General features: G+C 41.9%; 1 protein-coding gene across 3 annotated transcripts in view; it reads left to right on the top strand.

Annotated features, from left to right (window-relative positions):
- The window catches only part of SH3KBP1 (SH3 domain containing kinase binding protein 1), a 312729-nt gene that overhangs the window by 173682 nt on the left and 123918 nt on the right, over window positions 1-15129 (top strand). For all 3 annotated transcript variants that reach the window (XM_054581126.1, XM_054581125.1, XM_054581127.1), the window contains one exon: window positions 3232-3440. In XM_054581126.1, coding sequence (XP_054437101.1) covers window positions 3232-3440 — 209 coding nt within the window. The remainder of the gene's footprint in view (window positions 1-3231; window positions 3441-15129) is intronic.

Raw genomic sequence — 15129 nt, 5'->3', positions numbered from 1 at the left:
CATGTCCACCTCTTATGGTTATTGCTTCTTCGGAGTGGGTCATTGAAAACTAATAAACCATTTCTTCATTGTGTGGTTCAAAGAAATAAAAATATGGCATGAAAGTCCATGCCAGAAATGGTGTTTTGCTTTGCTCATTCAGCCAGTCACCACACGGCAGACTTCTTTTGGCCAAACCAATGTGTAGCCTTTTGTGTTGTGAAATAAAGCTGCCAAAAGTTAGGAGGAAGGAGATGAATGTGATCAATGAATGACTTTTTTGAAGCCATTAGGACAGTTCCTGCCACACAGTAAGCACTCTATACATGTGAATTAAAAATAAATAAAAATAGCCCATGGGCCTGAATTGATCAGTGCTGGAATATTAAGGTAGATTACACAGAAGTGGACAGGTACACAAGTGGCCAAAGCAGATTTGAGGCAGCATTGTTTTTCTTCACCTTGAAGGAGAAATGCCTGCCTTAGCGCGCACCAACACATATGCATACATGCATACATCTACAGAAGTGATGAAAGAGAAGATTCAAATGCGAACACCGCAGCTGTGCTTCTCACACCATCTGTGGGGAAGTGTATTTTTATTTCTGTTCCCGGGCACACAGATACCTGGTTCTGTTGTACATGCCTTTCTGCGCAGGTGTGCAGTGGTCCGGGCCTCAGCACAGGCATTTGATAGCCCGAGATGGATCTACGCCCTGTTCGCCTAGATGAGTCCCACTGGCCACGTCTGGAAGTCGAACCAGTGCACACGGCTATAAGCATTTCCATACACACACACTTTCTGCACTTAGGTCACTGTGTACCAGCAACAAGCCTTTCACGAACCAGCCTCGTTATGCAGGCAACACTTTGGGTCGTACTGCCTGAGAGTGTTACCTCGTGTTCTCAGTGTGACCCAGGGACATTTTATGGCATAGTGTCTATGATGGGCACCAGGAGCTAAAAGATGCTGTGCAAAAGAGCCTTTAAAGTGAAAAGTCACATTTCTTTTCCTCCAAAGGGAAAGAACTAGATTTTGAGTTATTTCACTAACCCAGATATTCACATATTTAATTTACATAGTTAAAATGGATAGAAGTGGGCTGCCAGAATTTCTGGAAGAAAAATCTGCCGTGTGTTTCCTTCCTAGTTCATGCTTGTGTGGTTGAATGACTGTGCAACCCCTCCCTGTGTAATGTAAAGAGTATTTCTCACAGTGGTTAATAAAAAGTTATTAAGATGAGCCTGGAAGGCAGCATATCCCTGAAACCAGAAGCTTGGTGAAATCAGGATGGCCGTCGTTGAAAATATTATAGTTCTAGCTAAAGAGGAATGAGAGACAAACCGTCACATTTTTCTTGTTGAGAGCTGAAACAGCCTTGCCCTGATCCATTTGCCCAGCTGCCTTCGGGTCGCGGCGCTGGCAGTGGCGGTGGTTGTGGTGGTGGTCGGGAGGGGGGTGGTGATGGTTTCATTTCACTAACGTTTCTTTATTCTACCCTCAAATGGCTCTTTCCAAACCAGAAAAGAATATATAAGCCATTTATCACGAAGGAAGAATCCATACAGCAAAATGAGAACATGTTACGGGGGAAATGACACAATATTTGGACTCAAAAATTATATCTCCAGCAGGGATATTTCTAAAAACAATGAACAAATGGATAGCTAATCCAGGGGGGTGTCCATGTTTGCCTGCTCAAATCCAGCCCTGTAAATTGCAGCCGACCCCTTGTTGTGGGCTGTTCCTCATTGCTTTGCCCCTCATTGCTCTGCCCTCTGTTCTTTGCGAATGCTGTTCTTTAGTTAATTAAAATGTACACCAGGGATATTCCTTTTCCCTCCTCCTTTTTGGCTTATGAATACCATTTATTGAAAACAGTGGCAGCAACAAGCACAGCCATCGGGTTTTTAAGGATTTGATTTTGAAACTTGTTAGCAATTTATAATAACCTTTCTATATTTTGTCTGTTTTCATTTAACAGTTTCTTCCTGCACTGAGACTTCTTTATTTGAATGACTTCAACATTTTATGAGATTTTATGTGAGCAATTACATGGTGTATCATTGTTATGTGCTAGGAGGCCACCTTACCTATAGGAAGATAATACACGATTGGCTAATAGGGAAAAAGATGTGATGGTATACTTTCATCCCCAAGGGCGTGGTTGTCATCAGGAGATACACAGTAAATGTTCAGAAGCTGTCCTACTCATCTAGAACATTTGAGAGTCAAGTTTAATGGCAGAGTTTAGTATTCCATAAAATATTCTTTGAATCTGGCATCACTGATAGCATCCCTGTTGCACTAACCATCAAAGTGAGAATATACACACAGAGATTAACTAGAAACGAACAGGCTCTTCCTTTTAGGAACATGATTGTGGGCAGAGCCTGGGTTAAAAAGAATCTGGGGAGGTAAGTGCCCATGTTGTCTTGCTGATTACTATTTTGTGACTTCCAACACGTGCCACAAGAAGTCGAAGGAAGGCTGTAATATCCCCAGTGTTCTTCTTTGGAGAGGAGTTGAGTTGGAGAACTGATGGCGTTAAAGGAGGGAAGAAGAGCTTGGGGGATTCTGGCCTTCGAGAGGGCAGCTTCCTTCCCTCTTGAACAGCACAGTCATCTTGCCAGCCTCAATGTCAAGTTTTGTTTAATGCTTTCCTACAGAAACATGCCTGTGTGCGTTTATTCCTTGTGAAGCCATCCAAAGAGATTTAATTCTTTGGCAGTCATGGTTTTGTGTGGTTTTTTAAGTTGCTAATTTGTTTAAATGGCTTTTAGCCTTACAGTTTCCCTTTAGGAAATGTTACTTCCATTGCTAATTGCTAATTGACATGAGTCATAGAGATTGGAGGTACAGTGTGTGGTACTGACTGGGCAGGGAGGTGAGGAGGGGCGGGAAGCATTGTTGTTGCACAGGCTGTGGCAGAACAAATTTGAATAAGAACCAGACTCCGGCTGAGGACAGGTAAAATGTCACATTTACACATTTACAAAGAGATCTGCTTTGAAATGAGATTTTCTGCAGTTTTTATTCACTTCATAAAATTAAAGGGTGAGGGGGGAGAGATCAAACAAAACTCAAAGATACCCAAACATAACATATTTAATGCAGTAAATGAAAAACCCCAGTGCAAGTTATCCTATACCCAGTAACACTTTTAGAGGTGGTTTCCTGGCTGGCTGTGAGGTGCTTTATGGCTACAACTGATTTTTGAGCTATTTCTCTCCCATCCCCCCTCTTTACAGGTTTAAGGGAAACCACAGGCTCTGAGAGTGATGGGGGTGACTCAAGCAGTACCAAATCCGAAGGTGCCAATGGGACAGTTGCAACTGCCGCAATCCAGCCGAAGAAAGTTAAGGGAGTGGGCTTTGGAGATATTTTCAAAGACAATGCAATAAAAAAACTAAGACCAAGGTCAACTGAGGTAGAAAATGACTTTCTACCAGCGGAAAAGGTATGTATGTTCAACAGTTTCTCTTTCATCGCAACATAATGCGGAATATCCAAAAGTACATTATAGGACTTGGTGTCTGACACTTCATACGCCTCCCGTTTGGGATTTCAGTGTCCTCACGTGGTAGTTGTTGGCCCACGGCCCTTTACACGTAGTCCCTCTGCGTGGGAACAACTTTCATCTGAAGGCTCGGGCTCTAGTTTGCTGCTGCTTTTCTTTCTTTTTTTTTTAAATTTAAATTTTATTTTTCAATTATAGTTTATATTCAGTATTATTCTGTATTGGTTTCAGGTGTATAGCATAGTGGTTACACAGTCATATACTTTACAAAGTGGTCCCCCTGATATTCCAGTACTCACCTGGCCCATACGTAGTTATTACAATATTATTGATTATTCCCTGTGCTGTACTTTACATCCCCGTGACTCTTCTGAAACTACCAATCTGTACTTCTCGATCCCTTCACCTTGTTCACCGAGTCCCCCAACCGCCCTTCCCTCTGGCAACCCAGTCTGTTCTCTGTTTCTATGAGTCTGTTTCTGTTTTGTTTGTTCGTTTATTCTGTTCATTAGATTCCACATATAAGTGAAATCATATGGTACTCATCTTTCTCTGACTGACTTATTCCATTTGCTCCTGCTTTTCTTACTGATCTCCTCGCTCTGGAGTGTTTCCCAGTTTGACTTTTCAAATGGACCAGCACTCCTCCATTTTCTTCCCAGAAAAGTCCCTCATGCATGGACCCAGCTAAACAGATGACCTTGATAGTTTTCAAGCACTGCCTTGCCTCTAATCTCTCTTCTGCCCATGTACACTTCTCTGATGCTTTGCGCTTGGGGGCGTTGCCAACTTCTGCATTAGAGGAAAGAGGCTGTGCATTTTTTTCCCCTAGTTAGGTGGGAATGATTTCAGACTGCCAAAAGGAAGTCTACCACGTGTATGAGTGATGGAAATGGCCCAGCTGTGGCTCCCTGGGTTGTTACCGTCAGGAAGCTCACTTTTTTCTTCTGCTTCTGGTTCTGGGTTGGCGAGAAGCAGACAGCGTGTTGCTGCTGAGTACGCGGTTGCCACAGCAACACACCCTGAGCCATCGCACTTGTGGCTGTTAATGACGTCTACTGTGGTACACTTCTAAGCATCATAGCTTTGCTTAGGATTTGATAAATACCATGGAATTTTCCAGATTGTAATAAACTACACTTGTGCTGTGCTTAAGGAATGTTTGTTAATTTGATTTAGTGCTGAAATTTTTGCTTTGCCGTTTGTGCCAGCAGGCTTGGGGGAATAGGGCATTGGCAAGATCTCTAATGCAGGTTTATTGGTAGCTTTTAAGTGTTTTTCATGTTTTGATGAGATGAATTTTTTAAAGTTGCATCATTTTCCGCAGCTGTAGAACTTCCATCCACCTCCCTCCCCACTACCGCCCAGGGTCATGCCTTAGAAACAGAATCTGAAAAAGAAACTTTTGGACACTTAATACCCTTAGTAGATGTTCATGTAAAACCCTGTGAAGACGGTAGAAGGAGCAGATGTTTAGAAATTAAAGACTGTCTCACTTAAACTCTTCTTTTGTTGAAGTGTCTCTGAGCCAGTATTGTGTTGTTGAGTAATCAATATATGATGTCTCTCCAGATCTGAAAACGAGGTAGTTAGTAGTATCCAGCTTGTGAGCTCATTTCTGTTCTACATGGTCACTTTTAGATTCCTGTAAATATTTACAAAAGAGCAAGGCCCCATCTCGGGAAGGAATGATGTATGCAGTTTTTCTTCATTTGATTCGAGTAGTTGAAATGACCCTGAGCATTGACTCAGTCAGCACAGTTAATTCCTTTTGTTGATTTTTTGGTTCTTGGTCTTATTCTTCTCTATATAGGACATTGGGTGTTTGACTTTTATTACTGCTATTTATATTTGTGTTAACCAGTAATAATAAATTGGGGTCATTATGAACAGCAATGTCAGCATCAGGCATAAGGCTCCCGAGTTTGTACATCAGCGCACTTCTCTGAACCCCAGAGCCACATGTCTAACTGCTGACTTGAACAGCTCCACTTGAAGATCTTGAAGTCTTATCAACTTATCCAAAACTGACCTTGTCATCATTCCCCCCAAACCACTCTGTCCCTAGTCTTCCCCATCTCAGTTAAACACAGGGCCATTTCCCATCCCATTTCTCAGAACAAAAGCCCTGGGTTGTCCCTGACTCTTGTCTTTTTCTCACATCCCATGTCTGCTCCATCAGCAAACCCCCTCCTAAGTAGGCCCGGCATCCACTGCGGCTTGTCACCTCTGCTGCTCCCCTGCTGTCTCGCTGTCATTGTAGTGGGGCCAGCTGTTCCTCCCCTTCCCCCTACAGTCTATTCTAAACAGCGAGGCCAGGGAGAGCCTTTGAAACCGTAAGTCAGATCATGCCACTCCTCTGCTCTCTCCCCTGCAAACCCTGCCAGAGAACCAAAGTGAAAGTCCTCCGCAGGGCCCAGGGGCTGAGGTGACGTCACGCCCATGACCACTCACACTTCTTCCCTCGCTGCCCTTCGCCTCACTTGGTTCATCCCAGCCCCCTTGCTCTTCCTCAGACATGCCATCCACACTCCCACTTGGGGACCTTTGCCACAGAGTGTCTGCCTGGACACTTGGCTTCCAGCCGTCCACCCAGTGTCCTGCCTCTCTTTTCAGGGGACTTGGCTCAGACCTCACCTTTTCGACAAGGCCTGCCCCATCCCACTCATTCTGAAACCTGCCCCCTTAGCCCATCCTCCTTACTTGCGCTGCATGTTTTGTAGCATTTGCCCCCTTCTAAAATAATATTTATTTTTTATTATATTTATTATTTGTTTGTTCATTGTTGTATGCTGTGTGCTTAGAACAGTGTGTGGCAAATAGTAGGTGCTCAGTAAATATTAGTTGAATAAATAATGTTAAAACTGTATTTACATAACACTTCAGAGATTACAGACATCTATAAAATGAGGGATAATGTAACAGTTACATAGTTGAAAATGTAGCGGTTGTATGGTTCACTGCATCTTTGTGGAACAGACAGATTTATTGCCTTGGTCTTGGCCACATGCAATGTTAACTTCATCAGAATAATATATATATGTACAAGCGCATGTGTGTGCATCTTGATTCATGATTTGTTTGCAGAAGGAAACCATGTGCTGGCGGCATCCTTAACCCACTTCTCATTGCAGAGCCTCAGGGGAAAACGTAAACTTCCCAGCCTGCTTCACTGGCTGCAGAAAATCTTTAGTGTCTAAGAGGATTCAAAACTCTGTCCACCCCTATTGTTGGCGCCATGGATAGTTGTATAGATTTATGGACCCATTATGTTATTGCACAACCTGGCATGAGAGCGGATGGGTGTGATCATGTTTTACTAGTGCACAGCCTGGTTCTCATCACTTTTGAGGTGGTTTTGTGACCAAGATTCATGGAACTTTCTGTGGAATTCTCAAAGGAAGCTTCCTGAATCTTGGGAGCTTCCTTTGAGAATTCAGCTCGCTGTTGATTTTGTAGAGGCACCCATTGGATGTCATGTGACAGCATTTGTTAGGTGAGGCCCAAGAAGGTCCCCCACTCAGGCTTGGGCAAGTGGCCTTCTGACATGGCTGGTGTGATAGCTTGGATGAAGGGAAAAAGGAATCTGATAATTGCTAACAGCTGCAAGCAGCATATTACACTTTCTATTGAAGTTTGTCAAGTTTTGAGATCCATTTTTCTGAGTTAATTTGTGCTGATTGTACCTATGCTTTAATCCTCATCACCTCACCCAGAGTGGCTGAATGCTAATGATTCTGTTCCAGGAGATACTTCATAACACTTCTCACCCCCAACAATAAGGAAATAATGAATATCCTTGCTTCTCCTACTGAGCTATAAGGAAGAACCCCAATTAGAAGTCTTTTTAATACTACCAGTTGGATACACCTGTGAATGATTTGTTTCATGCACTATTTAACTGAAATATTTACACATGAAATGATTTAATGTCTGGGATTTTGCTTCCAGTAATTTGGAAGGTGGAAGGGTGGGGGCACAGGGTAAACAAGATTGGTCATGAGTTAATTGTTGAAACTGGGTGGTGCATACATAGGGGTTCATTACACTATATTTTTGTATATGTTGAACATTTCCCTAGATAGAAAAAAGGTTAAAGAAAAAGAGAACCTTGGGGAAAAACATACCATTTAAATTAACTAAGCCCAGAGGGAAGTGTGTGTTATATCCAAGTAGTGGGAAATAACAGTATGGCTAAAGATGAACCAAGTTAAATATCATAACATTAGAAGGGCATGTTATAATTGTCCTAGCTGGTTGACCTTGACAAAGTCACTTAGCCTCAATTGGGCCATCTGTAAAATGGGGATACTCTTTATACCTATCCTAAATCATAGAACTTTAAAAAAGTTATATACCTAAAAATACTTCAAAATTGTAAATGTAACTCCTTTCAACAGTGTTTTTTAAATGCTCACTATGTGTTTGGCACTGGGTGTATAGTGGTGAACAAGACCAGGTTGCTGCCCCTCAGAGAGCTACAGAAAAGTAAACCAGCACTACTAATACAGTGTAGGGAATGGTGTGACTGGGCTGAGAACACAGTGCTGTGCTGTAGGAGCCCTTGGGTGTAGCAGGAAGCAGTGACTCATTAGGGAGGCTGGAGAATGTGTGTTCATGTGGGTGTGTATCCACTTCCTCCAGGAAGTGATAATTAGAGCTATAGGGAGTGATGTTTTTAGGCCTACAGGAAGTGGCGTTTAGGCTGAGACCCATGGGTCCAGTAGACATTCATCAAGGAAAGGAGCACAGAGTTGTCAAGATGGGAAGAGCAACATGTATAAATGCTTCAAAGGGAAAAAGAAATGGCACAGAGCATGTGTTGAGTCTCCAACAGGAAGTAGGGGAAGGTGAGAGAGGAGAAAGAAGCAGCGCCCAGATCAGGAAGTGCCCGGTAAGACATGTGAAGTTGAGACGTGATCTTGCAGACAATAGGGAGCTATCAGTGGAAAGCTTTTTTTTAAGCCTGAGAGTGACATGATCTGATAGGTGGTTTAGAGAAAGTATTCCAAGGAACAGTGGGAGGAGTGGATTAGAGAAGACAGGGTAACTGAAGTTCAGGAGAGAGGGTAACAAACTTATAGTGGCTCTCCCGATAAATCCCCCCAATCTAGGTTCTAAACCAGTTAATGAATAAGATGAGTCAGTGGATGGATAATCAAGTATTATATGTGCTCATTTTTGCAGTATGGGTATCCAGTTGACTCAGCATTGTTTATCAAAAACAGTCCTTTCTGTATTGTACCTTTGTCTTCATTTAAGTGGCTGTGTATATATGGGTCCATTTCTGGATTCTGTTCTGTTGGCCTGTTTGTCCTTGTGCCCATTCTATACTATCTTAATATTGTACCTTTATAGTCAGTTTTGATACTTGGCAGTGTAAGTCTTCAATCTTTGTTCCTCTTCTTCAAGATTCCCCTGGCTATTCTTGGCCCCTTGTATTTTCATATAAACTTTATAATCAGCTTGTCAATCCTACCCCCTCCCCAAAAAAAACCCCTGGGGTTTTGATTTGGTTTGCACTGACTCTGTAGGTTCTTTTGGGGGAGAATTGACACATTCTCAACACATGGACATGGTATATTTCTCTATTTATGTAGATCTTGTTTCACTTTGTTTAAATTCCTCAAGCTGTGCACTTACAATTTGTTCGGCTTTCTCTGTGTATTTTATCTTGTAATGTTTATCTTATTGAGGAAGGTGAAGTTGGAGGATATAGGTTAGTGTGAGAGCCAAATGGGCCTGCAAACGGATTCCTAGGATTAGGCAGACTCACCTACCAGTCTCAGCAACACTGGGCTAGGGCAGAACCATATGAGATAGAAGGACTTGCCCCTTGGGGAAGAGTGGACAAGGCCAACTTCCAAGAGGAAGAAAGGGAAGAACTGAGTTGAGCACATCTAGTTTATTTTTCATAAATTCACCTGTTAGAGAAGTCACTTCACTCTCCCAGGAGACAGTAAATTAGGGGGCAAAGAGTTCCAGGAGTGGCCAACTGTGTCCAAAGGCCAAAGTGCCTAGAGAATATCCACTTGGACTCCCTTTTACATGGCAGGAAACATCAATATAAGAGAAGGAATTTTCTCTCTTAACAGCTTTGAACTGTTGTCTTAGGTAGTTTTGGGAAATATTTTGAAGGTAGATTCAAGAAGTTTGGTAGTGTAGGATGGATAAGGGAGAGGAAGGACTTGGAGATGATGCGTTGGGCAACTGGCTTAAGCAGCTGGGTGGATGGTAGTATAATATTCCCTTATTAGAGACCACTGGAGGAGAAAGCTATTTTGAGAGGAAGGTCATGGATTTAGTCTTAGACTAGCTGGATTTTGAGGTACTTGTGGGACTCCAGCAGGCAGTTAGGTAAATAAGTCTGGTGATTGGGAGGGAAGTGTACATGTAGGTTTGGGAGCCATTAGCTTAGAGCAGGTTGGAAGAAGGCAACCCAGACAGGACATTATTTTCATGAATTCAGCTGGTTCCTTCTGTCTCCCACCCATGGACCTCAAAAGGAGTTTCCTTACCAGGCTGCTTCCCTGTTACTCCAGCCTGTTCCCGCTCTTTTTCTGAACTCCTTCCCTTTTTACGAGTGACTCAGGTGCTACTCCTAGCCAAACACTTAGGGAAAGGAGTGTCAGGTATTACACATAGGTGGATAAATTATCAATACTCAGGTGAGTCTCCAGGACCTTACCTGATATGTCTTTATATAGAATAATCCTGGCTTTTCAGTGCCAGCTCATTTCATGCCAAGGTTCTCTAGGCCTAACTAGTGTTGGCCTCCTTAGTTATTGGCAAAAAGTCTTTTGGGCTGAGGCTCTTCCAATAGCCAGATTGGAAAAGATATTTTCCCGGGTTGGTTGTTTACTGGATCCCATGCAAGGAAATCCTTTAAGAAGCTCCTTTCTGGAAAAGTTGTCAAGGAACATGTATAAAGGACCCATGGACGAAGCCAAAAGGGGGAAGGATTGAGGGTGGGAGGGGTGGGAAAATGGAGACAACTGTACTTGAACAACCATAAAAAAAAAAAAAAGAAGCAGCTCCTTTCTCACCATCTTCTTATTTTAGCTGATTTCCATCAGTGACTTCTGATACCTCTCTTGAAATGATTCTGGTTTCTTTCAACATATTCTGTTATATTCCACAACTAGACACTGTGTTTGTGACAGTCTCTTTTTCAACTCTAATCATCTTGAATCTCCTTTATAGAATCACAGTCACCCAAATTAATGCCTTTATAATATCAGTGTTGTAGCTTTTACTTGTAACAAAGAATTAGAATTAAAATTGTATATAAATGAGCTACCAGTTTTTAATCAGCCAAATTACAGTGCAAGAAATTTTAATATTTTCATATATATCCCACACAGTCTTTTTATCCATTCTAGTAAAAACTCATCAAGCTGTATGCTTAAGTAAAATTAAAACATGTAAACATCTAAAGTGACGGTTTTAGTTCCTTAAAAATGAGAGAGTTATGTATCTAATCCTTTGAAGACTAGAATGTCCTGGCAAATGTCCAGGAGCTAATGATATATTCTTTGGCTAATGAAACACAACTAGGTCAAAACCTTGTTGTGATTATCTGAGACCTATAGTATTGGATGTCCCTCATTTTGGTTGAAAAATAAGATTATGGAACATCTCCTGAGCAGCTGGGAAATCCATATTTCTAATGAGCACAGGTATTGCAATGTCCGTGCCCAGTGGCTGCTGGGGCTGACTGAGCTCTACGGGAGTTTCAGACTTGGGTTTATGTGTTTTCCTCCAGGGTGTCTCTGTTAGGCTTCGTTTTCTAGGCAAAGTAAGGAGAGGAGCATTGGTGGGGAAAAAGAACCAGAAAACTGTTTTATCTGTGCTGACATATACTTTTTAAAGCACTCAGCATAGTGTATTTTGTAAGAAATGTTTAATTGCAGCCAGATCATAGAGAATCGTGTCTTCGGAAGGCCTCCAAAATTGTGTTTTCAGGAGTATAGTAGTTATTAAGCATGCAGGCCAAACTGCCTGGGTTCACATTCCAACTCTGAGTCTTCCTGGGACAAATTACTTAGACACTCAGTGCTTTAGGTTCCCCATCCGTAAAATTGGAATACCAAGAAGACCTTCCTCATACAGTTGTTATGAGGATTAAGTAACATGCAAAATGGGTAGAAAAGTGCCTAGCATATAATAATCACTTGGTTAACATTCGTAATTATTAATTACAAATATTAATATTGTTTTCCTTCTGGCTATTAGAACAGAAGGAGTGCCTATAAACAGCACTGTAGTTTTCAGGATAATTTCTTTAACTTTTTATTATGGAAAATTTCCAACTCGAGGAAATAGGATTGAATTTTGCTATATTTGTGGTAGCTATTTGTTTGACATCCCCAAGTCTTTTTAGTTATTTTTTTATCCTCACCCAAGGACATGCTTCTTGATTTTAGAGAGACGAAGAGGGGGGGTGGGGGGAGAAACATCGATGTGAGAGAGAAACATCAATCAGTTGCCTCTTGTAAATGCCCCAGCTGGGGACTGAACCTGGAACCCAGGCATGTGCCCTGACCAGGAATCGATCCCGTGACCTTTCTGTGTATGGGATGACGCTCCAACCAACTGAGCCACACCAGCTAGGGTGACAACTCCAAGTCTTAAATATCAGCCATTAGGAAGTAAGTGCTACAGTTTTGGACCTTGTCTGTGTTAGTCACCATTTTATTTACAATTCCTTGAAAATCATTGTTAAATTATAGTTGGCCCTCAATAAATATTTGTGGACTGGATACACAAATATAACATTTTGTCCCAATCCAATCAAAATTATAAAGGAAGACTCATTCTGTTTGGGATGTGCTTGTGGTCTGGCCACAGATTCACTGTTCCATTTATTCATTAATTGGCTCATTTATTCATTTACTGAAGCTTTATTGAATGCCTTTTATGGATCAGCCGTGGCAGCTCTGGAATGTCTAGATAAATGAGCTAAGGAGTGGCAATCTGTTTTTAAAGGGATAGGTTAGGTGGCATGTCTAGAAGCTGTAGTATTAGCATAATGACTGCAGATTTTTCTCCTGGCAGGTTATTTATTTGGGGAGGTGTTTGGATTAGTTAATTGGAATGGGGTTAACACATCCTCTGCCACCCCACGCTTTGAATCAGCTGTCACACACAGGCCTCTCACTTAGTGCTTTGGGTTTTCCCTATATGGGAGAGATGTATATATAAAAGTCATTATGATACAGTGGGAAAGGGCTAGCAGAGGTATGTCCAAAGCGTCAAAGAGGATAGAGAAGGAGCTACTGACTTTCCTGTAGGTGTAGAAGGAAAGGATGGGGTGTTGGGGAGATCTTTTCAAGGAAAGTGGTATTTGAGCAACATGTTAAAAAGATACATGGGGATTCATGGTACTTGCAGCGTGTGCATGGACAAAGAGGGAGCATGGTTGTGGAAAAGGGCTGGGTTTGGCTGGAGCACCCAGCACGTGATGTGGTAGAGGTGGGGAATTGGAGGGGAGGTGGACCCTCTTCCCCCAAGGCTCAGCCAGCTCACTTACAAGCTCCACTTCCAGGTGGGCTGGCGAGTTGGTGGAGGAGTTCTGTCGGGCAGTGGCATGATCAGGTTGGCACTTTGGAGAGATAACTGAGGAGGCGCCGGGCAATGTGGAGTGGAGACGGGAGAGGAAGTCGCTGGGAGAGTTGCCAGCCATGGGGCTTCGTGGTTGATGACTAATTGGCCAGGCACCAGGAACTTCTAGTAGCTCTTGGAAAGGGGCAGATGGGCCCACCTCATGCACAGTCTTTGAGTTGAGCCGCCGTAGCCCGGTTTGGCAGCAGAACTGACAGAAGAGCCAAGTTTCCTTTCAAAGAAAAATCTTTTGTGTATTATAGAAAGCAAAACGCTAGGAGTCAGCATTCAACTCTTGTTGTTAAATAGATAGGCTAAGCACATAGAGATAATAAAAAGAAATTTAGGAGGGCATTGCTCAAGACATTTATATACATATACTCATGAACATAATCATGTATGTCTACAAATCACACATATATGTTTATGTATACATATACATTCAGCAAGCTTGCCTTCCTAATTAGTTTTTAAATAAAGTTTCTATTTTAGAATAGCTTTAAGATTTATAGAAAAGTTGTGAAGATACCACAGAGAGTTCCCATATACCCCACAGCCAGTTTCCTCTGTTAACATCTTACACTAATATGCTACATTGTCACAATTAATGAACCAGTCAATATTAATATATGATTATTAACTAAAGTCCATCCTTTACTCGGATTTCCTTCACTTTTACCTAATGTCCTTCTTCTGTTTCAGGATCCCATCCAGGATCCCACATGGTGTTTAGTTGCCTTATCTCCTTAGGCTCTTCTTGGGTGTGACAGTTTCTGGGACTTGCTTTGTTCTTGGTAACCTTGGCGGTTTTGAGGAGTTTTGCAGAATGTCCTTAAATGGGCATTTGTCTGATGTTTTTCTCATGAGTAGACTGAAGCGATGGGATCGGAGGAGAAAGACTACAGAGGTGAAGTGCCATTCTCACCACGTCATGTCAAGGGTACATGGTACCAACATGGCTTCTCACTGTTGATGTTGATTTTGGTCACCTGTCTGAGGTAGCATCTGTCAGGTTTCTCTACTGTAAAGTTGTCAGGTTTTTTCCCCCTTTTTATACTCTTTAAAAAGAAGTCACTATGTGCACCTCACACTTAAGGAGTAGAGAGTTACCCTCTCCTCCTCTAGGGAGGGTATCTACGTAAATTATTTGGAATTCTTCTACACAGGCAATTCGTCTATTCTCTCTCATCCTAATTAGGTTTTGATAGGGTGATCTCTTATCTGTCCTCTAAATTGCAAATGTTAATTCTGTAGCACTTGCATCACACTTGCCATTTACAGCCCAGCGACATCTCCCACATTGTTTTCTCGTGTGACACATAAACAGATCGATGTCTTATTTACCCAAGCAGGTTGCAAATTTTATTGAGGACTGAGACAGTGTCTTATTCAAAGCCCTCTGCAGAATTGGACACACTTCAGGCAGTTAATAAATATGGAATAAATGGTTTTTAAATGAGTTTAACTTAAAAATGTAAAAATTACCCACAGTTAATAACTAAAGCAGGCCATTAGAGTCTCTGTACAGGGTCCGGCACAAATAAAGCCCCTTTTTTATTACAAAATCTTTTATTACAAGATCATAAGGATGTAATTCTGTAACATAACAATATCACAGTCAAACACACCATATGACATTGTAGATGAAATGTTCAAATTGCCGTATATCTCGTGCGAGACATTCATGTACCCTATCAGCCATACTCAAGTAAGCCTTACTTCTGCCGGCCCCTGTATAAAAACTGCTAAGATGAGGATACTATCGACTCAATGTCCTGATTTGTTAGTCATTCTGAATTTGTAATAGTGGCAAATAGGGTGCTGCCTGTGTGCCTGGCACTTTTATAAGCACCGCATGTATATTTTGTATTTAATCCTTCAGACAGTCCTATAGGTTGGTGCTATTATCTTCATTTTATTGATAAGAAAACCAAGGTGAGCAGAGGTTTAATTAATTGCTCAGTATCACACAGCTAGGAAGTGGGCCAGCTTGAATTCTGATCTTAGACACCCTGGCTCTAGAATG

The sequence above is a fragment of the Pteronotus mesoamericanus genome, unplaced genomic scaffold (genome assembly GCF_021234165.1).
Source record: "Pteronotus mesoamericanus isolate MK-2021 breed Mesoamerican mustached bat unplaced genomic scaffold, CSHL_Meso_final contig_65, whole genome shotgun sequence".
Taxonomy (NCBI): domain Eukaryota; kingdom Metazoa; phylum Chordata; class Mammalia; order Chiroptera; family Mormoopidae; genus Pteronotus; species Pteronotus mesoamericanus.
Note: the sequence above shows the minus strand (reverse complement) of the source record. Positions and strands in the feature narration are given on the sequence as shown.